The following is a 24783-nucleotide window of genomic DNA, read 5'->3' on the forward strand; positions in this document are numbered from 1 at the left end:
GCGGGCACGCCAGATGCCCCACCATACCTTGCCGCGGTTCGTCACTCCGAGGCGGGAAGTGCGGGCAGGTACGTACCCAGGTGCCCAGCCCGTAGCCCGGCAGGTGGTCTAAGGGACTGTAGTCGACACTACATTATTATTGACGCGTTTCCCTTTTCCCACATGCATCATCGTCACAGCCTCTCGTGGACAGCCTTCCCCTTCCTCCGCCGTGCATCACCGCCAGGCATTGATTGACCCGACCAAGTACAGTGCCCCCACGTGTCGGTTTTGGTCTGGGGCTTCGTTCTTGTCAACCGAAGCCTTTGTCCAAGGTCCTCTTGGAGCTGGCTGTTCCAACAGTTTTAACATCCACTCCACCCTGCGTCACCGACCCGAACCAGACCAGAGCCTGATCCTGATTTTGGACACAATCAGTTCTCCCCTCCTACCATCATCCAAGAACTTGGGCAGGTTTCGCTTTTGCAAACATGCGTCTTCATCGTCCTTGACCCTCTGCACCACATCATCGATCCCTTTGGTCCCCCGAGGCCGTCTTGTGCAAGACCTGGTCCAACATCTGCTTTCCGAGCGGGCAGCTTGATTGACCGTCTTGCGAAGCCTCCCACTGCGACAACGGCCTGGACCGTTGTCGCGTCTTGCCCTGCTTCATCCCTCGTCCAATATCCCCAGTCCATACCGTTCAGTGCTTGACAAGTGTTGCTGGGCTGTTTCTCCTTCCTGCCGTCTGATGAGCTGCTTCCCGGCAGCTCGTCTGGCCCAACCCTCTCCCTTTTCTGTTTCGTTTGGAGCACAGGTGCGGCCATTGTGATCCCGACGCAATGGCTGAAGGCAGTCGGTATCCCGCGGCAGTCGACGTCGCCGCTGCTGATCCCGACGCTTCCGCGACTGACTTCCTCCCGCTGGATGATAGCGACAGCAGCAACTCCCAGCCGTCGCCGATGCAGGGCCCGGACGGCAATGGCAATGGCAATGGCCATGACTCCCCGTCCGATGTGTCCATGGAGGCCCAGTCCGAAGATGAAGACGACGCGATCATCCCAACACCTCATACACATACGGTCCTCACTGATGCCGCTGTCTCCACGACCTCCCAACCCGTGCTCGATAGCCAGCCGGCCGGGAGTGTGTCCAAGAAACGCAAGTCCCCAGAGGATACCTCGCAGCCCGAAACTAGCCCCAACACCTTGGATTCGGTTAAAAAGTTGAGGTTGGAGCAGTCTGAGGAAGATTCACAAGGTGACCAACGCTCTGGCTCCGTGGCTGATAGGTCCGCTCTGCCCGCCGAGATCTGGCATCGCATCTTCACTTTCTGTCCTCCTAGAATTCTAGGAAGACTACTCTGTGTCAACCGCCTGTTCAACGTGTATCTTGATTCTTCGTCCAAGATACGCTGCGATCGGCCCAAGTCACCTCCCCGCAGCGCTGTCTCTCCTTTGCAGCCTACTGCGATATGGCAGGCCTCAAGACGCCGTTTCTGGCCCAGCATGCCCAGTCCTCTGCAAGACAAGACTGAGGTCGCCATGTGGCAGTTGTCTGTCCCTACCACATGCCAACATTGCCGTAAGCAAGGTACAGTGCACCAAAAGGACTTGAAGGACTTGCCCGATCCATGGCAGTCCGGCCCGGGAAACGACGGCGTTGCCATCGTTTGGGCATTCGCAACTCGATCCTGTGGCGCTTGTCTCCTGAAAGAGTCAATCAAGGTTTGTGGATATATGCATTGGTCGACCATATGCAACGCCTCCTCTCTAACTAACGTGGCCATAGGAGATCGATATCCTGCTGTCATCGTCTTTTCCCAGCACCCTGGCCGCAGCTCTACCCTTCGTATTCGTCACGCAGGAGCTGAATGTCATCCCGCCAGCCACGGTCGAACGGGCTCAAACACCACCGAGCACCTCGCTAACTAAAATCTTTTGGTCTGAGCATGTTGAGGCTTTGAAGCAAGAATTCCTCAGTGTGAAAGCTCTGGGCGCTGCTACCGTAGAGGAATGGTTGAAAGGTCTAGAAGGCCGTGGCCACGAACGCCGCAGCGACGCCCTTAGGTGGGAGAACTGGGCTGGCTCTGGTGGATTGACCCAGATGAGAAATATCTTATATCCGGGCTACCGACCTTGGGCGCCTGTCACTCTGCGCGCAGCTGCCGGCCCCAAGACGACAGCAGGCCATGGATCCATGGTTCAGATCCCCGGGCTAAACTCCGCTGGCAGTCACAGCCGCACAGCGACCCCCTCGATAAGCTCAAGTCAACGGAACGGCATCACCCCAGATCCCTTCCGTCGCTCCTCAACTGGGACTGCCTCGTCGTTTCCGCCAGGCCGCCCTGAGAGGACAAAGGAGGAAGTTGCCGAGCTCAAGGCTGCTCGGAAAGCCGAGATAGAGCGACGAGCGCTCGCGCTTGATCCGCCTTTGGAGCCGAGCGTCCTGGCTCACATACCTTCCTTTCAAGCTGCTCTCCAGATCATCACACCGTTGGATGAGCAAGCGTGGGAGCTGCTCAAGTCGCGCCTTCTAGCTCAGAGAGCTGAGGCCGAGCAGAGGGAGAAGGAAAATTCTGCTCAGGCGCTGCGGCAACAGGAAATTGATGACAAGCGTAACCTCGCCGCCGCCGCCAACAAGGAAGCTCGAGAAGCCGTGGACGCTGACTGGGACGAAGTCCAGGCACCAGTGCGAGCGCGCATCGCCGGCTTTGCTGATGAGATTATCCGTGATGGCTGGGAGAACGGTGACAAGGTCGACAAGCCCAGCTGTTCCAAGTTCGCGGTGGAGGTTTTGACCTACATTCGCAAGCGCTTCTATGCGGAAGTCGCCAAGGACGCAGCAGCAGCTCGAGCATCCGGGGCCACGCCTGTTATCGACCCACCGCAAGGCCCGTTTACTCAGAAGTTGACGCTGGAGAACATGAAGTGGATTTTCGACATGAAGATCAAACCACACACTGAACGACATCGGAAGGAAATCTTCCTCTGCAACGGTTGTGAGGTCACCGTGAGGTACTATGGCTTCGAAGGCGTCATCCAGCACTATGCTGCCAAGCACACGACATCTTTGAGCATCGGAAACGTAGTCGTGCATTGGAGAGCGGAGTGGCCAGAGCAACCACCATTCACCTCAGAGCCAAGGACTGCGAAGAATAACTTTTATCAAGGCCAGCAACACCCCGCCCACAATGCGTACCATCACGGTCTACCAGCAGCTCCTTCTCAGCCATTCCAAACCCACCCGAAACCTCCAGCACCGGTCTATGGAACAGCTCCGCCCTACAGTGAAGGCTATGGACAGAGCTCGCACACCTCTTATCCAGCCCAGGGCTATGGGACACAACCCTACCCTGCCCCAGATGTATACCAGCCTCAACCTTATCCTCCTGCTCCAGGGAACCCGCCAGGCTTTTCGGGTCCTCCTCCTGCGCCCCCAGGCCCGCCAGGGCTCCAAGCACCGCCTGCACCCTACAATTACAATTTTGGGGCGTACCAGGCCAATGGACAGATTAACTATCAAGCAGTCCAAACGTCGACATTTTCTCCACAGCATCGGGCCCAGCTAGAGGACATGGCGCGCATGGCCCGGGAACTCTGGAATGCAACTTCCAATATGAAGGATACCCTGTCGATTGTCAGGGTCCAAGTCGTGATCCATCATCTTGCAAAGCGCTTCCACGCAAGATTTGGTCTTCCATTGCCTCTGGCGACTTTCATCGAAGGCTTGTCCGACCACAAGGATATGAGACCGGTTCGTAACGTCAACGGTTTGGTATGCAGGGTCTGCCATCAGGGCGTAGGTGGCTATGTCGCCTCTGAGCAAGAACGCAGGTCATATTCCCTGCCACAGCTGACGGCCCATTTCCAAAGCAAGCATGTGGAACCTTTTGTGCAAATGGGCCAATATGGCCACCCACCTGAGTGGACGGTCGACATGGTGTTGTTGCCAGAACCCACAGCGGTTACCAACCTACGCTCGGCTGTGAGCATGGATAGCCAGAAGTTCCACCTGGTGAACGAGGCGGTTCCACATCTCTTGGGACCAGTCAACATGCCGGATCCCGTACCAAACGTGGCGCAAGCCTACCCGAGCCAGACTGAACATCGTCAAGGTTACCAGAACGCGCCTCCGAGTGATCATGCCGCATACTACGGACATGCTCAGGCAAGCGGCTCCTCAGAAAACGGCGGCGCAGGCTTGTATCAGCATGCGCCAGCGCCTACTACACAGTATCCCCACCAGCCACCTGGTACTTATGACCATGGCGTGTCTTCTCTAGTCGGAGTCAACTCGCTTGGTCCTAATGGTCCAGCCCTCCCAGAACCCCCGGCTCCCGTCGCACAACCTGTGCCTGTACCTGTGCCTGTGCATGCGGCTGCAGCTGTACACACGGCGCTGGGTCGAGAAAATGAGCGGCGTTCATCTCAAGGCTTCCGCCAACGCGAGCAGAATGCTCGTCAAAATAAGAAGAAGAATAGGAAGGGTGCCCAAGGTAATGATGGAGATCTATTGAAACGGAATGAGGAGGAGGAAAAAATGGCCGAAGAAGAAGCGGAGCGTGAAGGGGATGCTATTCGAGCAATGTGGGCAGCTGATAGGGCCCAAACTGCCAGGCGAAGTGCCATTCCAGAGGGCGACAAGGTCGAGAAGCCGGCGACAGAGAACACACCCTCCCGCCGTAACACACCCGGCAATGCCTCAGCTCACAATCCTCCCCAGGCCAAAGGATCCCAGCGCAACGCTCACGGTGGCAGCGCTCAACGGCCCAAACATGGCTCGAAACCAGGCACGCCTCAGCAGCGCCAGCGAGTCTATTCTAGACCTCGAGACTCACCGAGCACAGACGCAGCATCTCCCCGTGCTGGCTCAGTTGCGCCTAACCCAAGGGACGCAGCCTATCGTGGCCATCAGCATCGGCTCTCCAACGTCATATATATGGATGGTAACCGCGATGAGCCGGAGGACTATGGACAGTACAAGGAACCGCCCGTCCGGGATGTTCAACCTCGCAGATCCCGTTCCCCGGTCTACACGAACTACCGCCCACCTCCAGCACAGCAATATCGCCAGAGGAGCCCAGCTCGTCCAGAGCACGAATACCAACACATGCCTCCAGCGCCTCCCAGGGACGATCCTCGCTATGACAGACCTCCGCCACGTGATGATTACGACTATCGCGGATATCCCGAGGGGCCAATTCCAAGGCAACCTCCCCAAGAATATGTCGAAATCGAGGTTATCGAATACCGAAGACCGGACGGGACCACGTGGATCGAGGAGCGCCCTCTGCGCCGCATCCCCAACCCCGAAGCTGAAAGGTATTATCGCGACGTGCCACCACCTGCAGCACCCTATGATCGTGGGGACCCTTATGCCCCCGGGCCCCCACGGCGTGAACAGCTCCCACCTCCGCCTGCACAGATGCTCGGGGACCCGTACCGCCCACCATACGAGAGGGGATATTCTCGCGCGCCTGAGGGTCCTCCTCCGCCCCAGCCTGCCGCCGCAGACAGCTATGACCCCCGGCATCCTTCTGACGCGGCCCCAAGGCACTTCCAGCCCCCATCTCGGGTCCCGCCCCAAGGCCCCCCGCCGCCGCCGCGGAATGATGCGGCTTTCTACGAAGAGGAGTATGACCCCCGCTATCCAGCTGGGGTGCCTCCGCCCGCGAGTGCTCCAATCCCCACTGGTTCGAGACTGGCCAGGTATCAATAATGTCGATGGCGCTATGTAAGGTGGCGGGTCTGCGTCCTGCGTTGACCCCCCGGGAGAAGTGTATGTGAAACTTGGCGGGAATATAGTGTAGCTAAAAACAAAATGAATTCATCAAGTCTGACCTAAAGCCCTGAATAGTTATATGCCTCTTTATATGCATTAGTACACTACGTAGTAGGTAAATCAACATGTCCGAAGCCAAACTAGGTTTGACCTTACAATCATCTCAGAAGTTAGGGTCAGCTGGCTCAGACACGGGTAACATCAGTCTCACGGTATTGTCTTAAGAGACGAGTCAACTGGACAGAGGTGTGCTGCGATCTCATAATTGCTTCAAAGCACGTCTTGTTGCTCGAACGCGTGAATCTTGAAAAGACAAAAAAGTCGTCCCAGTCCCGTGTCTGCCTGCCTGCCTGCCTGTTCTATATACAGACGACCTCCCCCCCTCCTGTGTAGGCGGTGTTTTCCTCTGCGCGAACAGATGCTGTGTGGTGTGGTGTGGTGTGGTTTGTGTAGTGTGGAGTTGGTTGTTGTTATGTGGTCCCGCCCAGTTCATGAATGGGCGGGCGGGTGAAGATTGGATGGATGGGTTATGAGTGTGATGGGAGTAGAGTACATAGAAGTACAATTGACACCAGTTTCCGTCTTTCCATGACCTGACCTGCCTTCATCTATCATCATCTGTTCGTCTCTTCGTTCCGTTTCGCCTCGAGGGTGCGTGCGGGCAGCTCTCATCCCTTGGCTGCCCCCTGGGCCCTCCTTCTTTTTTCTTCTCTTCTTTCTGCGCTGCCCTTGTCACTCTGGCCTCTACACCACCTCGCCGATGATCTTGGCCGCCTCCCTATAGGTCTGCAGCAGCTTCTCGCACTTCTCGCGCTCCTTCTTGACGCCGTCGTCCTCGTACAGGAGCTCCTCGAACATCGACTCCTTGTACAGCTCGCTGACGAGGCGGTTCTGGACCTCGTCGCGGCAGTGGTTGACCAGCAGGTGCATGATGGCCTTGGGGACCTGGTCGGCGATCGACTCACGGACTATGTTGAAGTACGACGAGATCAGGGCCCGGATGAGCTCCGTCTCCATCTGCTCGCGCTCCGTCATGGCAGGCTCGCCGGTAGCACCCTGTTGAGCTTGGTTAGCACCATGACATGGCGTGATGCCCGGGGTGAAGGGGTTCCAATTCGACCATACATCATTCGCGCTGGGATCGCTGGGAGGACTCACAAAGTCTGCACCACGGGGCACGGATGAGCCAAAGACGAAGTCATCATCGTGGGAGACGGGTGCGGCGGTTTGAATGGGAGAGCGTAGCACGGGCTCCTGGTGCCTGAAGCTCTGGCTGATGGACGGCTCTGAGCCCTGGCTTACGTGCCGTCCAATGTTTGCGTTGGGCGCCGGTGGCGGGAATGCTGGTGGCATGCCATCCTTTCCAAAGAAGTAGTTCAGGAAAGAATCCTTCGCACCGCCAGCAGCTTGAGAGTTTTGCATCATGGGAGAAGCGGAGCGCGCTCCGTTCAGCGCGGCCGTGAGACCGCCGGCGCCGTTTTCCCTCACTGCAGGTGACATGCTGCGCGCACCCTTGCCCTGAGCCTTGCGGATAGACGCATGCTCCGCCTTTTCGGTGCCGGCATGATCATCTTCCTCGGCCTCCTCCGTGCCATTCGCCCCAAGCTCTTTCGCGCGTCTTCTTTCCCTTCGCTCGCGCTCCTCCTGAATGAGGCGCTTGCGTTCTCTCTCCTGCTTGGCACTGACTACGTTGCTCATGGCGTTGGCAGCACCAAGGAAATTTGGGTGGTTTGTGTTGATGTAAGCGCGCTGTATCGAGATCAGGGACTCGACGTAGCCGGACGCAGGTCCCAACCGTTCTCGCAGAAGGTCCGATACAACTTCAATGAGCTTGGCTTGTAACCTCGGGAAACGCGACAGTTCAATGTTCCCACACGTATGGCAAATCTTGATAAGCTCCTCATAGACAAGCTCAACGCAACGTTGGCTTGGAACCTCCAATAGCTTGATCTGTGGCTTCACGAGAAGATCAAATGCCATCTCAGGAACAAACAAGCTCGGCCGAGGACCAGTCGAGTTCCTGATTGCTGTGCGGATGTCGGACGCAGAAAGGTTGGAGGTCGGGTCGATCGTGTCTAACGAGCTACCAAACACGGAGTTGAAAATGTAGTATATCCTGGCGCCTCCGCACAGCTCCTTGGTGGAAATCTCTGTCGAGGTACCGTCAATCGATGACATAAATGAGGCGGCAAAGCGTGTCATGAGTTGCAGAATCAGAGAACCCCGGTGCTCCCTGCCGCTGAACTGGTTGTTACCGTAGCTCGCGAGTTCTTGCTGGGTCTGCCCCATTAGTGTGTTCAGCCGAGCCTTGATATCAGGCAGGCGATCCCTGATGTGTCCCATCAAAGTAGTGTTCAAGGTCCTGGCCAGGAATCGTGTGCCGCACTTCATGGCGATATTCCTGTAGGCTGGGTGCAGCTTGAAGAAGCTCTCCTCGTCCTTCAGGGCCTCTTCCATCGGCTTGTTACCCTGAATATCCTGCTGCGATCGGTTGACGACACCGATCCACCCCAGCTTCAAGGGGTAGACCCGTCCGGACAGGATGTCCAGGGCATTGGTGCCATGGTCCATGAGATCCACCTTGGTCAGAACACCAATAGTCCTCCGACCCAGGGGGTCGACATGGCGGGCAAGCTTGAGAGCCTCCGAGTTTACAATATCGACGTTGGCTGGAGAGACGGCAAGGATGATACTATTTGGCTTTGCGATGAACTCGGAGATGAGGTTGCGAGTCTGCTTTTCGATGTCGGGGGGCTGATCACCAATAGGAACCTACGCAGAGGCAATTAGCTTAGCACCGAATCCGTTTAGTACGCGCAAGCACACCTACTTTTGTGAGACCTGGGAGATCGACCAGGGTGAGGTTTAGAACGTGTGGAGAATAGATCTTTAGATTGATGGGCTGGCGGGTGATGCCCTTGTTGTTGCCGGCGACGCGGGCTGTCTCATTCTCGATCTCGCGCTTGACGTCGCCAAAGTCAGTGTAGCGCCTGTTGGGGATATGGTTGAACTCGGCCCATTCGCCAGGGCGCGCAACATTTGCATTGTACTGGGAAGGGTGCGCAGGGTTTTGCGAGATGTCGGCGGAGTCGTCAGGGACGTTGATGAGCTGGAGGATTAACGGCCGACGTGTGACGATGCCGCTGCCGCGGGGCAGAAAGTCGCGGCCAACAATGTTCTCGAGGACAGACGACTTTCCGGCAGACTGAGAGCCAACAACGACCTGCAGGATGGTGGTTAGCCTTTTGGGTGGGTAAAGATATTGCTGCAGGTCAGGCGTACAATCTGGGGCAGGTCGAGGGAGTCGTTTCCGATTGTGTTGAAGACCAGGTCCTGGAGCTTGTTGACCGTGGACAAGAGGTCGTCTCCGAGTGCAGCCATTGTAGCTCGTTTGTTGTTGAGCAGGGAGAGCAGTAGGGGCGCGGAGCTTGGACGAGTCAATCACCAGGACTCGGAGGAGCAGTGACAAGGCGTCGAGGTGAGTCCGACAGGCAGGGAGAGGGCTCGATAGCGCGGTGCCGGGGCAAAATCTGCGACCAAAGCGCCCGACTCCTTGAGGCAACAAGAGCCGCTTTCGAAACAGACGAGGACAGCTCTGGGGACAGCAGGATGGACAGGGCACGCTGGACAGGAAACAGGAGGTGGTGAAGCAGCCACCGGGATCAGAAATGCATGCTGTTGTTTTCCCTTTTTCGCCGCGGTTGCGAGTACAGATTGCTGGACAAATTTTGGAGCGTGGTGGAGGGGAGCCGGGTTGAATACAATGTGTCTGTCTGCCCGTCGCGTCTCCGTCATTTTCCAACTTCATGCACGGCATTGCCCCCTGCCTCTGCTTCCGCCAGCACAGCACCGGTCCCCACCTGCATGGGCAGTTGGCCTGTTAGCTTGGCTGCCTCAGGCAATCGAGCACCTGTCGTGTGCCGCCCAGGTACCTGGCAGACCGTTCACGTACCCTGCAAGCCCCAGTACCCGGCGTGTGGTGCGCGTCCCAACGGGTACCCCAGGCGGGCCAGGCTTACTATGTATTAGTCGACTAGACCACATAGTAGCTTCCCGCCACAGCTTCCGTCTGCGATCCATGCCCCATCACATGCCTCGCCGCACAAGCACCTGCTGTGCATACAGCCAGTAAGCAAGTCGCACCCAGGTCAGCAAGGCACAGATGCGGACGAACTGTTGTCGGTGATCTCAGCGATAAGACGGCCCTGGTTCAGCCCGGATCGGATATACGACGTTTGCTCGCCTCTGGCTTCGTCAGAGAAGGATCTTTCATCATGAGTGGTTACGGCCCTGGCGGAGGCCAGATGTACACCAAGCCTGTACCGTACGACTTTCTTTCTTTCCTTCTTTCCCAGGGGCACCTCTCCTTCTCAAGCCGATGCTAACGGCATGGCAGACCACAGAGAGGCAGCTTCCCACTTGACCACGATGGTATGTAGTGTGCACATGCCCGCCCTTACTGCATGCTGCAATATCAGCCCAGCTGACCCGAGTTTGATCTGATTCGCCCACCAGGCGAGTGCAAACATGTCATGAAAAGTTATCTGGCATGCATCAAGAAGGTCAAGGGCGTCAATGAGAACCAGTGTCGGGAGCTTGCGAAGGCATATCTCTCATGTCGCATGGACCGGTAAGTACCAACGTGCATCCCTCCCAAAGGGCTCAGACCTGGCCAAGCAATCCTGCGTCTAACATGCCATGTCATCATAGTGATCTGATGGCGAAGGACGATTTCAAGAATCTTGGCTTCCAAAATGCTGCCGAGGATGCTGCCTCAAGCAAGGCAGCCGGTGGAAGCGACACTCAAGCTAAGCCGGCGTAGCACGACGGCTGCCCTGGGAGACCACGAGCTTCGGGAGCCTCTTTGCACGTGTGTCCGAGGCGCACTCCAGCTTGGTGATCTCATGCAGACTTAAATCACCATCCTCTGCGCATTACAACTGTGCCGTGGCTGGTACTAGCGGCTCTCCTGCCATTCTACGGCGTTGGTCTCGGGCGCGCAGCTGGCGAGGCTACTATGCAGGCACCACAATTATGATAAGAATGTGCAAGGAAAGTACCTACCTAGGTAGTGACGCACAAGAGCACAGGAACTGCCTTCGGCCTGACGCTCTTTCCTTCGTTAGGGTCACCCTTGTCAACAATAAAGGTCGTCTACGAGCCGCTCGGCTTCGCTGAGACTTAAGCACCACCAAACATACTTCTGTCTCACCATCATTCACACCAACAGTGTCTCCCCGTTCTAATATTGTCTTCTGAACCTCTGGCCTTCGGGTTCATGGTCTTCTCGGGTCGTTGTGAAGAACCAGTTTCTAGCGCACTGGCAATGGCTCCTTCCATCCTCGCCAATCTGCAACACTATGCAGCATCTTGGAGCCTCCTGAAAGTTGGCGAAGCCATCCTAGTTGGGAGTCTATGGGCTTACGCCGTTGTCATGGTCTAGGCGTTCGTCTGGCTGGCCATACACCCCAACCAAATAGGAGGGATGTACGAACCTCCACGCCAATACATACCGCTTTTATTTTGGATTTTCTCATTCCCACCTTACTTCGTCTTTGACCTCTTGAGGCAGAGACATCATGGCCGGATGGACCTTGACCAGAGAGAGCATGCACCAAAGAACCGTGGGCGGAGGAACCTTGGGCGGAGGGACCGTGAACGGAGGGCGCTAGATCTGTGGGCACCTGAACATCAGGAGCCAGGGCATCAGGAGCCAGGGCATCAGGAACCGGAACAAGAGGGCTTTCAATGGGGCCATCTTGTTGATCCCTTTCTGGCTCCCTGGCAAATGATGATTCGCCGTCGCCGACACAACAATGAGCGCGAGCAGGAGGAACCAGAACAAGACGAGCCTGGACAGGTGCAGCTTGAAGCGCCGGAGTTTGTACCGAGGGATCCTGACCTTGATTGGTGGAACAGGATCATTCGCTATTTTGAGGACAATAGGGAGATCCCCATGATGCAACACCAATTGATTCCGGGGCCCGCAGACGGCGAGGCCGCCCCTGCCGCCTAAGTGTCAACCGTTGAATTACAAACACCAAGGTTCACAGGGAGGTGTCGGATATGGAGGCACTCACTGTCGAACAAAAGCGTCGCCTTTGTGAGGATATTGTTATGAATTGGTCTGGTTGAGCACCGGGCACTTGCGGGGAACATTTGGAATGAGCCACAGGCTCCAGGTGCCTACACCACCAGCGTCAAGCAGCGATTGCAGGTATTTTAGCAATAAGTACGAGCATCAACCTCATCACACGCAATGGGTCGATCATATCCCCGGATCTTAGATTCTAGGTGATCTCAATTTCTCTGTGGTGCCATGCATAGTCTTGTACATGGCCACAGAAACACCACCACATGCACACCTTCAAAACGCTTGTCTGAATGAAGCCCCTACATTAATTGTCATTTACCTAGTCCATTATCCTCATACCACAGGGGCTTTCCAGTTGAAATTTTACACGGAGTCACTCTAGAATCATTATTCTACAAGATGCACTAAAAGGAGGTTGAATGTTGGAGGGGGGGGGGTTGCTCATTTGATCTATGGTATCAGATACCTAGATAGGTGTTCGTGCTGTCGCCGCGCACCCGAGGAAAGCCTACGGGTAGGCTTGCTCTTTCCCATGGACCATGACGGGTAATTTGGGCAGAAATCAATGACACAACTCTCACATCAAACCCATATTCTATGAGTTCCAAGATTCCTATCATTACCCGCAAAATCAGAGGGTGTAGTCTGGCTGCTTTCCTTTCAAGTCGGCTATATGCTCCACTTGCAAATGCATCTTCCTGATTTAGCGCCCACCAGCCACATCACCTGTAGGATTGATTTGCAAATGAAGCCAGCTGGCCGGCTTTTCGAACTGCAGTCAACAGCGACATCGCAAGTTCTCAGGGCAATACCCTACTCTACATAAGTACGAGCATTGATTTCAGTAACCTTGTCCTCTGACATAAACCTGCAGGCAAGCCCTCAACCACTGTATTCAATGAGGTCGTCCGTGTCGGCGATCTTGTTCCCTCACACAGGATGCAGTCCGCCGTAAGGTCAAGCCTGCGTTCAGCAAGCAGATCGAGGTATCATATGCATCATGGCCACGGCCTCACAACCACACGCCGACTCTTTGGCTCCTCAAGCTGCCGCCAAAACTACGCCGCCACGCTGGGAAATCTCCGCATTGGCTCCAAGACACGCGTTATCTTCCAGGGCTTCACAGGCCGCCAGGCCACCGCCAATGCTCAGGAATCCATCGCATGGGGCACCAACATCGTGGGTGGCGTGACGCCGGGCAAGGAGAGCGAGCACCTCGGGCTTCCCGTCCTGCCGTCGGTCCGGAGGGCCATGGAGGAGCTCAGGCCCGACGCCACGGGGATCTACGTCCCCGCGTCCATGGCGACGCCGGCCATCGAGGAGGCCATCGAGGCCGAGGTCCCCCTCATCGTGGCCGTGGCGGAACATATTCCACTGCACGACATGCTGAGGATCCACAGCATGCTCAAGACACAGAGCAAGTCGAGGCTGGTGGGGCCCAACTCGCCGGGCATCATCTCGAGCGCCAAGGGGGAGAGATGCAGGATCGGGTTCCAGCCGCTGCCTTGCTTCAGCGATGGCTGTGTTGGAATAGCTGCCAAGTCGGGGACGCTGTCCTACGAGGCTGTGGCCTCCACGACGAGGGCGGGTCTGGGCCAGAGTCTCTGCATTGGCGTGGGAGGGGATATTCTGCCAGGGACGGACCTTGTGGAGGCCCTGCAGGTGCTGGAGCACGATCCTAACACCAAGGGCATCGCGCTCATCGGGGAGATCGGCGGAGACGGTGAGATCCTCGCTGCGCAGTGGATTACAGACTATCACGCCAGGACGCCGGTGGCCCAGAGAAAGCCCATTGTGGCTCTCGTCGCGGGACAGCTGGCGCCTCTGGACCGAGTGATGGGCCACGCTGGCGCGTTTTGGTCGCCCGGTGAGCCGTCACCCAAGCACAAGGTCGCAGCTCTTGAAGGAGCTGGAGTGACGATTGTGAATCATCCTGCAAAGATCGGGGTGGCGCTGAGGAGGCTCATGGAGGGTGAGGGTGTGCAACCCCCCGCGGGTGAGATCGAGGACGGGGCTGTTTTCAAGTCCGCGGATGATTTTACCATGGCAGTATCAGGAGGCTCTCCTCCGCAGCAGAGGCGTGGTCTACATACTTCCGCCCGGAGGCCCTCCGGGAACTCCATGCCCAGCAGGTCACGCCTCAAGACGTCGTCACAGCAGACTCGGGGCCTCCATCTCGACACCAAAGCCAGCCATCAGCTCCTCAAGGAAGCCCGACTCGGCGTAGACCTTCATTTCCACCACCAGCCCACCCGCTACCTTGGCCTCGGCATCGACCGAGCCACCCGGTCACAGTGTCTGATGACAGGAATCCATATATACCCAAAGAGCAAATACCAGCCGTCCCGCTATGACAAGATCATGCTGCCTCCCAGCGCGGCGGACGTCCTGGCCCTGGATGGCACCGAGCTGTGGGACGAGATCGTGGCAACGCTGATGGCCAAGTTGAAGCTGAACGAACCAGGCCAGCCCGTGTCGGTTGCCACCCGCCTGGGCAATCTGCTGCGGGACCTGGCCCGCGTCTTCCGGGACAAGGAGGCGAAGCGCGTGGGGTTGCAGTTCGGCGTGCGCAACGTGCGAGGCCGAGAACCAAAGACCGTGTTCCCGGTCTACGACCTGCGCATCGAGCTGGACGACGCCGCGGCCCGCAGCGCGGGGAGGCTCGCGGACGTGCACTACAAGTACTCGGCGAAGGAGGCGCGGGACCCGGGCGCGAGGGAGGCCGAGGCGGAGGGGATCGTGTACCACCGGCTCTCCCCGGGGGAGAGGGCGCACAATATCGGCACGCTGGTCAACGGGGCCGGGCTCGCGATGAACACGGTGGACGCGCTGGCGGACCACGGCGGCCTGGCGGCCAACTTCCTCGACACGGGCGGCAAGGCGACGAGTGAGACGGTGAAGCGGTCGTTCGAGATCATCTTGAAGGACGACAGGGTCAAGGTCGTGTTCGTCAACATCTTTGGAGGCCTGACTCTGGGCGACATGATCGCGCGGGGAATCGTGCTCGCGTACAAGGAGGTCGACATCAGGGTACCCGTCGTCGTCCGGATCCGCGGCACCAACGAGGAGGAGGGCCAGAGGATCATTGCGGAGAGTGGGCTGCCGCTGTACGCGTTCGACGACTTCGAGGAGGCCGCGGAGAAGGCTGTTGAGCTCGCGAGCGGGATGTCTGCTGCGGAGAGGAGGGTGCGCCGGGCGGTTAAGGAGAGCGAGAAGAAGACCGCTGAGCTCAAGAAGTCTATCCAGCTCGCTGCGGAGGTGATGCTGAGGGAAAGGGGGCCCGATGGTGCCGAGGAGGCTGCAGCGCCAGCCGAGTAGACCGCTGACATTACAAGTGGCAGGACCAGTGAGTCTACGGACGATGCTCCTGCACAAAGTGATGTGGCACAGGAGCATACTGGCAGGCCGCAGGACTCTGCAAAGCCTGGGGTCGCTGATACAGTACGGACCCCGGGTGGTGATCATGTTGCCTGAACCATATCGCTATGCTTTCACTGCGCTATGTAGAGATCACGTATGCATGACATAGAATATGTACATTTAATCATATGACAGCGGTAATACTTGCCCCCTCACGATTATTCACACTTTGGTGAGAGAAAAACAAGCTTTCACGGCGAACGCCATTGAAACTGACCTGTGGCCAGCAGGCGAGACCTGAGTTGCCGCCCCGACGGCATCCCGGCTCCGGCCATCTCTCTCTCTCTCCTCCTTGTCCAGCTTGGAGATCTCCATGCAGTGAAGCTTCCATATCCGCAGTGCCCAGACTACATTTGACAATGTCAGCACACGGCTTTTCTAAGGCGGTACAAAGCAGCATGAGTGGGGAAACAGTGCGACTTACGAGCAGCAAATGCCGTGACGAACATCGCCCCAGTGTACACCTGTACATGCAGGTACCCGTCTTTGCCAGGCTCCACGAGGCTGAGGCCAATGACCTCTGCGAACGTCGCAGGTAGTACCAACACGAGCCAGGTGATGGACATGACAGAGGGGAGCAGCTGCAGCCCCACCACTTCCACCGCCACGGGGGCTATGCACGGCCAAATACAGCCCGCGAATGCGCCAAACAAGGCGTAGACGATGGCACCAGCAAAGAACTTGCCCGCAAAAATCCAGAGAAAGAAGGCTGCCACCCCGGCGGTCAGGGTGCTCAGGGCTGCAATGTTGATCCGGCCAACCCTATCGCTGAATAAACCGATTACAGGTCTTCCCAAGCCCTGAGACACTGTTGAATGTATTGGTTAGGATAATTGTACGTGATGAGATGGGGATTGGACCAACTCACAGTTGAAAATAGCCGCTATAATAGAGCCTTGGTTTGCCGTGAACCCAACTGCTGAGGCGTATGATGCCAGCGAGAAGACGACAACGATGTAGCCCAGGATCGAGAAGAATCCCCAGGCCAAGTACAGATACAGCTCGAACTTCTTGAAGAGGTCCTTGTGAAACGCCTGGTGGATCGCACCGACCTCCTTGTTCCTGTCCCGCGCCAGGAAGCTACAGACGCCGTTGACCACAAAAGCTAGGATGGCTAGGATCCTGAAGGCCCATGAAAGGCCGAGGTTCTCAATCATCGCATGCGCGGCCAACGAGTATGTCAAGCCGCCAAAGCCAGATCCAGCAGTACCTATCGAGTTCGCGAGAGAGCGCTTCTCGTGGAACCACTGCGGGATCAGGCCGACCGAGGCGGTGAAGAGGAACCCCATTCCGGCGCCAAAAGCAATTCCCTGGCTAAGAACAAGGTGCCAGATTTCGTGGGTGAAGGATGCGCCGATGAACGCAGCTGTCTCTAGGACCACGCCTATCTGGAGACAAGTACGAGTGCCATACTTGCGTATGCAGATGGTCGCCAGCGGTGCGAGGAGTAAAGCTGAGGGGGCATAGAATTAGCGATGACACGATGAGAGCTTCACATGGATACTTACCTATCGAAATAGACAAGCCACCGACGAAGGCAAATGCAATTTTGCTTGATCCCGGAAAGGCGTTAGAGTTCAGGTAGTAGGCTAAGAACACCGCATATGCCTAGCAAGAAGGTTAGAGCAATGGATCTGAGAATCATTCACAACTGCTGCAACTTACAGAGTTCATACCCCAGGTATGGAAGTTGATCAGAAAAACAACCATAACGACGACCCTGAACTGTGGGTCAGTATATTGGCGACCAGATACGTCTCGATGTGCATGCGTCTTACCAGCCATATCCACCTTCCTTGAACTCTGTTGGAGTCTGCTCATGGTCGCTGGACCCTGAGTCGACCGCAGCATTGTCCTGATTGCGCTTCTCGTCCATGTCCACGGCCTGATCCTGACGAGTATTCGTTTCCAAGATGCCATGCTCGTCAACAATGGTCTCCTTAGACGTTGCGGGTGAGCCCGCATTCGAGAGGGCTGCCATGGCACGCCAGCGACTAGCTGCGTCTGCCGTGGGACTGAAACTACGTCAGGACCCGAGTCCACGTGAATAGCCTCAACCAAGCAGACGATTCACCTGCCCGCGCGAGACAACAAGACAACACAGCACCGAGTTGAGAGAGGCCCGGGCATTACGACGGCTACGGTTGGTTTCGCATGAGGATTCTGCGATGGCGATTGCCGAGATGGCAAAACGGGCACCCAGGCAAAGAATTCCATGACTAAGTGGAACATCCTGACCGACATCGCCAGAACTACAGTACACACAAAAGACCCGGCCCGGCCGGTCGGAAATACGGCGGGAAAAAGAATCGGTGGCGGTAAAGCGCAGGTACAGGGAGAGGCCGAAGAGACGGAAGGGCGTAGTCCCAAAGACGGATAGTCCCTAGCCCCTTTCGACATAGGTAGACTTGGTAGAGAACAACGCCGAGGCTATAGCCGGGGACACAGGCAGACTGGCAGACAGGCTTGACAGGCAGACAGGGTGCCGCGTGACTCTCGGGGGCAACAGGCGTGGTTGTTGTTGTTGATCGCAGACTGAGTCATCCTTTCGAGCTTGTCCAACTTTAGAAAGCGCCTTCGACTCCCCCGGTTGGCTGCCTCGGGATGCGGAGATGCATGGCGGTTGATCGATTTCACAGTCGTCTCATAACCTAGCGGACCCATCTGCAGTACCCTGCTTGTTTGGTATGAGAAGCGTTGCCAGGTGGTTGGGTGACTTGAGCTGCTCGAGCGATGCCAGCCGTTGTCGAGGCCCGAGAACCGGGGTCTGCTGCGGCAAGGTCGGCGCCGATCCGCTGGGACCTGACTTGTGACGAGTCCCCTACATGATAATAGAGGTGGCCGGTCTGCCGGTCTGCTGGTCTGCTGTTGCAAAGAGGCTTCTGGAAACACCGGGGCTGGCTGGCTGGCTGGGCCAGAATCTGCAAAGCCAACACGGCTGCTGGCCAGGTCATCATGCTGTATTCTACGGAGTACAACAGAGTACACACACAGTACTGTGCAGCACTTCTCTCGGTTTAGGGGACGGCCCCACGATGCATTCTGGCCCAGCGAGGCTACCCCTAAATGCTGCTCCATGCACTCCTTTTCCGTGACAGTGCATCTGGCTGACACGAATGCCCGTGCGAAAGCCCAGCCAAGAGTATGACGGCGTGGTGTGCTTTGTTTCGAAGACGGGGGTGGGGCATCTGGCCAAGTACCGCCGTGAAGAGCTGTGCAATCTCCTCCTGAGCTGAGGGCATAGCATCAGCGAATGTTTGTTGGCGTTGCTCTACCCCATCCAAGAGGATGCACCACGGCGTTTTCCGGATGCTCCATCATAAGGCGGCTGCGAGGCATCGAGAGAGGCTCTTGACCAGTTGTCCAGCTGTCCAGTCGTCGTCGTCGTTGTCGTCGTCGCCGCAGCCACCGCTGGTGATATGTCTTGGATAGTCGCCCGTTGTCTCGGTGTCAGAGCTCGGGGGGTGCGACTGGGAGCTCAAGCTCAAGCTCCCGTGGAACCTTCCAGGGTTGTAGCGTGCGGGTGCATCACACGGGCTACCTGGTGGGTACGTGCGGAGTGGCTGGTGCAGGGAGGAGGACAAGGTCACACGCTGGTACAGTATGTTCTGCAGGTGTGCAGCTCAGGGCGCAGTAGCGCGCTGACTACATTGAGGCGGCGAGCAGTTTGGCAGGCCAGTGCTGCGGCAACCAGCGTGGCAGGTCGAGTAAACAAGACTCACCATGGCCGCCCAACAAATCCATCTGGGAAATACGGACAGCAAAGAACAGCACAGCTCGCATATAAGGTGACAACTGAAAGCAGGGCAGTGGGTATGATGGGTATGATTCACACACTTCATCGTTCATGCATGGCTGCCAGACAGCCAGAGCCCTCTCTCTGCTTCTGCCCAGCAACCCAGCGTTAGTGGTTGCGTCTGCTTAAACTTCTGCTCTGCTAGCCCGTAATAATAAACACTCGTTATCGCCCGCTACAACCATCAGTACTTATTACTTCATGCGCCTCTCTCCTTGTCCATCTCCGAGCCCAAGGCCACTCCCTCCTCCCCTCATTTACCAGACAAGACCATCTACATAATCTGATCATCGTCATCTTCTCCATCACCAGTCGCAAAAGTGCTCCTGCATCCTGCCCTGCCTTACAATCTCCGTCTCCTGTATCCGACCGTCGCGGCTTACTGCTGGATTCGGTACTGTGATCCTGACCAGCCCCCGGCGCCCGCAGCCCCAAACTCAACCCAACACACGACTCACGGAGCTTCAATTCCCACTGTGACGAGCAATCTCCACTTCTTGTCGCCCACCCAGCTAGCTGCCTGCTCCCCCGGCCTCAGCTCACCGGCTCACCGGACGGACCACCTCCCAAACGAGCAGCCTGTGCAATTTTATAAACGGGTCTTCACCTCTCGGCCCCCAGGGCCATCTTGGCTCTTCCTTCCTCTGCAACCGTTCTCATTGCATTTGCAACGGGACACAGATTTCTCATCCCAACTCACCACCTTCCGGTCTATTCGGCCTGATTGTGCAAGATCTCTGGAGTCATGTTCGACCGTGGCAGACCCAAGGAATCGGGGCCGTCTTCTCCCGACAAGAAGCCGGCCTCCTCCCAGGGCAGCCACATGAACAATGAGCAGTTCGGTTTGTCTCACCTCCCGCACTGCATCTCCACCGCTCTCCCTGTCGTCCCCGCGCCTTGCTAACCAGTAGTCTTCAACTCTTGCAGCTGCGTACCTCAGAGATCTTCGCAACAATCGTGTCCAGAGGCCTGGTGGTGCAAGGCCTCAACCCCCAGGATCGAGCCGGGCAGACTCTTTTCGCCAGTCGATTGACGGCCGCCCTTCACTGGGTGCAGCTGCTCGTTCATCATTCGGCTCGACTGCTCGGTCTTCCACTGGAACGCCACCCCCGCTGTCTGAGCCATCGCCAGCTCTTTCTCAGTCCTACTCGCCTCCAAAGGTGGACCACCGGGACTTCTCTTCCAGGCCCAGCCTTGCTCCCAGCGTGGGATCCAGATACTCGACCACGAGTGGACAAGGCCGGGACTACTACCCCGACAAGCCAGTAGCTCCGCTGAGGCCTGGACAGGTCGTCCCCAGTTCCACCTACATCGAGAGGGGCCAGAGATGGATGGAGAAAGAAGAGGCTGTTTCGCTCAGGCAGGCTATGGAAGACAAGGCTGCTAGGGACAGCCCTCCGCCAACCTCACCTACCTCGGACGACGGCCGGCTCTACGAGGCTGCCTTGGATGAGGCATCTGAGCTCGTGTGGCAGCACCAGCACGGTGTCAAGCCACCAGAGCCGGGGACCCCATACAGATACAAACCACACATGCGCAGGCAGAGCTATGCACACGCTCGTACTGCCAGTGCTGGCATGTACGGCGACGAGATCGAACCGAGCGGCCTCGCACGAGACCACTCCACACGATCCATGTCAGGTAGTTCTAGCTCCAGCGACGGCTTTGGCTCGTCCCGCAGTCGTCTGTCCTATGCATCTATGAGCGGTCCCCGGAAAAGCCCCAGCCCCCCTGCGCAGTCACGGTCTGCATCGCCACCTAAAGTGTCTAAGCCGTACACGGGCTTGTCTAGCACCTCACGCGGTTCCCTCGCTCAACGGAGGCGCAGCAGCACCAAGCGCAGTGGCAGTGGCGGCAGGCCTTTCTCGGGCGACCAGATCTGGGAAGAGCCTGAGGGTGCTTCAAGCAAGAGGACATCATCGCCGACCAAGGATGAGCCTGCCGCTGTTGATGCCCTACGGACGAAGCCCAAGGGCCCGCTCAACCGCGTCTCGTTCGCCCCCGAGAGACCATCATCCTCTGACTCCCAGGCACAGCCCGCGCCCAAGCTGCACAAGTTCGAGATCCACCGCAACCCACCGTCACAGTCTCGAGACCCGCAGTACACTTCGAACTCGCCGGCTCAGAGCCCCGTTCGCGAAGATGTGCCAAAGAAGCATGGTGTGGAGCTCAGAAGTGAAGAGATTCGCCAGGCAACCTCTATGAGGCTGAAGGATCGCAGTCCCAAACTCCCCACCCCAACTGCTGTGAGCGACCGTCTGGGACGACCCATCGTAAGCTTTGACAAAAACTGGAAGGCTCCGGACGAGGCAACTGATGAGAAGCCAGACACCACAAAAGGTCGTCCGCTCGGGGCCTTCCAGGCCCGACAAGACCACCGCCGCCTCCCAGAAACCCCGCCGATCCCTTCTATCGCTGTTGCGGAGACTCGCGAGCCGCCGGCGTTCCCGAAGCCACGCGGTCGCCCCTTACCCTCTATCCAGGTAGACGGTTCCGGGGCGAAGCCAAGCCAACCGATCCCCAGCATCGCCGTAAACGATGCCAAGCCATCAATCCCAACCATCGCTGTCAGCGACGGAAGCCCGGCAGTCCCGTCTATCGTGCTTCCTGGCGATGACAATGGTGACGACAACAGCCCCAGCGTTCCTATCATCGTGACCCCTGACGACCCCACAAACCAGCCCACCAGCAAACCCACCAGCCGCCCACTCCCGACCCCACAAAAGAACGCCCCACGAATCCGCCACGGTGGAAGGCCGCAAACGCACTGGTCTCCATCTCCTGGGAGCCAGGCTGGCCATCGGGCCACAGCCCGCTGTCATGAGTGCAATTACCCCATCGAGGGGCGTTTCGTTGCCCTCGCGGGTACCAGTGAGCGGTTCCACCCACAATGCTTCACTTGCTACTCCTGTGGCACCTCGCTGGAGGCGCTTGAAATCAGCCCCGAGCCTGATGCTAGCCGTGCTGCCCGATTGGATCGCATCCGCCGTCGAGCTGCAGGGGAGGCCCTAGAGGAGAAGCCTGGAGAGACAATGGCCGAGGACGGTGATGAGCGTCTTAGGTTCTATTGTCATCTCGATTGGCACGAGCTCTTCGCTCCCCGATGCAAGCACTGCACAACCCCAATCCTTGGCGAACACATCGTTGCACTCGGAGAGCATTGGCACTACGGGCACTTCTTCTGTGCCGAGTGTGGCGACCCCTTCGAACAAGGGATGACGCATATCGAGAAGGACGGCTACGCATGGTGCATCAACTGTCAGACAAAGCGCACGGAGCGACGAGCTCCCAAATGCAGGAAATGCAGCAAGGCTGTCATCGGGCAGTACATTCGGGCTTTGGGCGGGGAGTGGCATGACGAATGTTTCCGGTGTGCCACATGCCAGAACGGCTTCGACGATGGGCAAATCTTCCCCAAGGACATCGGGAACGACATGATGCTGGTGCTCTGCACAAGGTGCCGTCAGAGGGAGCTCAAGGGCTAGGAGCCTGGACGTCCATTCATCTGATGACGGTGGCAAGGGTCGTTTGCACGATTTAGTGTGATCGAGGGTGGTGACAAGGTAAGTGGGATCTACCTGCCAGCTCTTCTTCGCAGGAGGATGGTACGGTAGAACCATGCTTACGAAGGTTTATGCGCGATGTGCCCTGCGGGCTTTGATTGCATTGCTTTTGGATCAGTTTGGAGTTCGGTCTGCTTTTGATCTTCCAGGGGAAACGAAACCAGAATGCGTGCTTGCTTGCTTGCTTGCTTGCTTTCGGTTTAATTCGACGGGCTCTGGCCTGCCTCATGTTGTCCGGACACACTGTACAAATATTTGGGCTTCGAGCATCGGTTTGCGTGCATACTGCATTTGATCTGGCTAGAGCGAGCCAGCTGGAGACTTAATTCGAAACAACACATTGCTTTTCCCACATTAGATGCTCCCCGTGCTTCCGTGACTGGTATGCAATACGTGACCTTGTCGCCTTCGTAGCTACAATTACTTGCGTCTGGGAAAGCAGCAGTGGTCTTCTTCAGTCCTGATCTTGACCCAGCCACGGGCAGAATTCTCCGGGTTTACACCTGTAAAATTTAGCAACTGCAAGGTAGGTAGACAGTGAGACTGGTAGCCAAGCGATTATACTAAGTCCTGCTATTCCTGGTGAAATGAATCCCAGAGGTTGTACGACTCCTCCACGTCCCCTCGTGACGGCTTGTGAGGACTGTTACGCCGTATCACCAGCATACATGGAGGATTTGGTTAGGCGCTGCTCGGTGTCCTCACGCGGCAAGTCAGAAACCCGAGTGCTGAGGCTGCAGCCTTGTTTACGTCAGTGTGAAGGGCACCAAAGCCGGTCGTCCGCATGGGCTGGGAGGACGGTTGGAGCCTAATCTGTCAGCATAGTCAGTGTAAAACCGCCCAACGGGTGTGGGCATCGTGGTCGTTTTCAAGAGCACATGGTAGGTAGTTGAAAAGCAAAGCGCAAGACTGTATCATTAGTTGGAATGGGCATATTTCATTCGTTGGAAAGTTCATGATCGCCCATAGACATCTCCTCTTGGCCGCCTCTGAAGATTAGACAGGCCATGTCGCCGATTCGGCGCGCATAGAGAGAATCATAACCAGATGGTGTATTGCTGCCCCCCCTCCTTAAAAAAAGAAAAACATGATTATCCCTTTTCCCTGTCAAACTCCTTGAATGAGAAAAGTTCCTCTGCGGAATATTGAGAGAATCAGACCAAGCGCAAAAGAGGGGGGCGCCAGAAAATTCAAAGCTGGGTAGGTAGGTGGCGTCCGAAACCGAAAAGCAGTGATCCCCCAAACCCGTGGCATCCAACCCAACGAGGCCCTAGAGCAGTCCGCTGCCGCCAACCTGCTCCTGGTGAACTTCAAGGGTGTCGCCGTCTTGCATCTCGAGCTGGAATCAATGTTAGCCAAGGAGCGTGGTTGCGACAACGCGATGACGCGGCGACGCGCAGACTGCGCGATGCGTCTTCTCGCGAGGCTTCACGCGGCGGCGGCTGCAGCAGCAGCACCGAGCTGAGCAAGGGAGGAGAGGGAAAAGCTTACCGTGTCAGGCGTGTCGTTTGGCTGCACTCGTTGGCCCTCGAAAAGGAAGCGCACGGAGTTGACAGTCTTGCCTTGGCGCTCGCAAAAGGCGCCCATCAGCTTCTCCAATTTGGTAGACTTCTTTATCTTGAAGAAGACCTCGTTGTTGTTGTCGGTGACCTTGATATTAAGGTGCTCGGTCTGGGCGGGCGCCTCCTGGCGCTCCGCTGGCGACCCGTTCTCGTGTTGCTCGCTCGACATTGTCACGGGCCTGGAGGCGGTTGAAGATGGAATCGCAACCGTAAAAGAGGAGGAGAAAGGTGAGGATAGGGACCAAGAAACCGAGAAAGAGACTGAAGATAGAATTAGCATCCCATGGGACGACGTCCATGTCGTGCTCAGACGCAATAGCAGTCCTCATTTTGTTGTTCTCTGGAACTGGGTGGTTTCTGGTGATGGTGATGATGTTTGATGCGAATGGGAGGAAGGCTGCGCCATGTTTTGAAATGAACTTACCAGGCAGTGGCTTTGGGCAGGGCTAATCTGCACACTTCGGGGTCGGGGTTGCTGTCGTCGACTGAAGCTGGGGGGGGGGTGCAGAGTGGTCACGATGATCCGAGTGGTGTCGTGGTTCGAGGAGAGCGACTATGATAAAAGGCTGTGGAAGAGCCGCGTTG

The 24783-nt window shown here is 57.1% G+C and overlaps 7 protein-coding genes across 7 annotated transcripts; 4 read left to right on the forward strand and 3 right to left on the reverse strand.

The window, feature by feature from the left end:
• The first annotated feature begins 175 nt into the window (after positions 1–175).
• Positions 176–5774, forward strand: KVR01_005718 (uncharacterized protein). The gene is made up of 2 exons (XM_044792459.1): positions 176–1706; positions 1771–5774. The coding sequence occupies exons 1-2, from the start codon at positions 822–824 to the stop codon at positions 5698–5700; spliced, it is 4815 nt and encodes a 1604-aa protein (XP_044646163.1). The 5' UTR covers positions 176–821; the 3' UTR covers positions 5701–5774.
• Positions 5775–5788: 14 nt separating this feature from the next.
• Positions 5789–9514, reverse strand: KVR01_005060 (dynamin-related GTPase DNM1). Its single transcript, XM_044787645.1, has 4 exons — positions 9046–9514; positions 8594–8986; positions 6922–8535; positions 5789–6819 (listed from the first exon to the last, which is right to left on the reverse strand). The coding sequence occupies exons 1-4, from the start codon at positions 9142–9144 to the stop codon at positions 6508–6510; spliced, it is 2418 nt and encodes an 805-aa protein (XP_044645505.1). The 5' UTR covers positions 9145–9514; the 3' UTR covers positions 5789–6507.
• Positions 9515–10037: 523 nt separating this feature from the next.
• KVR01_005177 (uncharacterized protein) lies at positions 10038–10585 on the forward strand (the record flags this gene model as incomplete). The annotated part of the gene is made up of 4 exons (XM_044793885.1): positions 10038–10087; positions 10160–10194; positions 10279–10393; positions 10474–10585. 4 exons carry the CDS (start codon positions 10038–10040, stop codon positions 10583–10585), a joined length of 312 nt encoding a protein of 103 aa, XP_044645622.1.
• A 1897-nt stretch (positions 10586–12482) lies between these two features.
• KVR01_005314 (uncharacterized protein) lies at positions 12483–17432 on the reverse strand. Its single transcript, XM_044793590.1, has 6 exons — positions 17056–17432; positions 16943–16997; positions 16786–16885; positions 16146–16730; positions 15702–16085; positions 12483–15624 (listed from the first exon to the last, which is right to left on the reverse strand). The coding sequence occupies exons 1-6, from the start codon at positions 17256–17258 to the stop codon at positions 15440–15442; spliced, it is 1512 nt and encodes a 503-aa protein (XP_044645759.1). The 5' UTR covers positions 17259–17432; the 3' UTR covers positions 12483–15439.
• Positions 12797–15331, forward strand: KVR01_005375 (uncharacterized protein; the record flags this gene model as incomplete). Its single annotated transcript, XM_044783055.1, has 4 exons — positions 12797–12808; positions 12974–13853; positions 14046–15171; positions 15205–15331. 4 exons carry the CDS (start codon positions 12797–12799, stop codon positions 15329–15331), a joined length of 2145 nt encoding a protein of 714 aa, XP_044645820.1.
• Positions 17433–19103: 1671 nt separating the features above from the next.
• On the forward strand, positions 19104–22989 carry KVR01_004912 (uncharacterized protein). Its single transcript, XM_044794007.1, has 2 exons — positions 19104–19915; positions 20001–22989. The coding sequence occupies exons 1-2, from the start codon at positions 19819–19821 to the stop codon at positions 22556–22558; spliced, it is 2655 nt and encodes an 884-aa protein (XP_044645357.1). The 5' UTR covers positions 19104–19818; the 3' UTR covers positions 22559–22989.
• A 917-nt stretch (positions 22990–23906) lies between these two features.
• On the reverse strand, positions 23907–24646 carry KVR01_005556 (uncharacterized protein; the record flags this gene model as incomplete). The annotated part of the gene is made up of 3 exons (XM_044787871.1): positions 24366–24646; positions 24128–24322; positions 23907–23975 (listed from the first exon to the last, which is right to left on the reverse strand). The coding sequence occupies exons 1-3, from the start codon at positions 24525–24527 to the stop codon at positions 23907–23909; spliced, it is 426 nt and encodes a 141-aa protein (XP_044646001.1). The 5' UTR covers positions 24528–24646.
• Positions 24647–24783: the final 137 nt, after the last annotated feature.

Source organism: Diaporthe batatas (genome assembly GCF_019321695.1).
Source record: "Diaporthe batatas strain CRI 302-4 chromosome Unknown Contig00005, whole genome shotgun sequence".
Lineage (NCBI taxonomy): Eukaryota > Fungi > Ascomycota > Sordariomycetes > Diaporthales > Diaporthaceae > Diaporthe > Diaporthe batatas.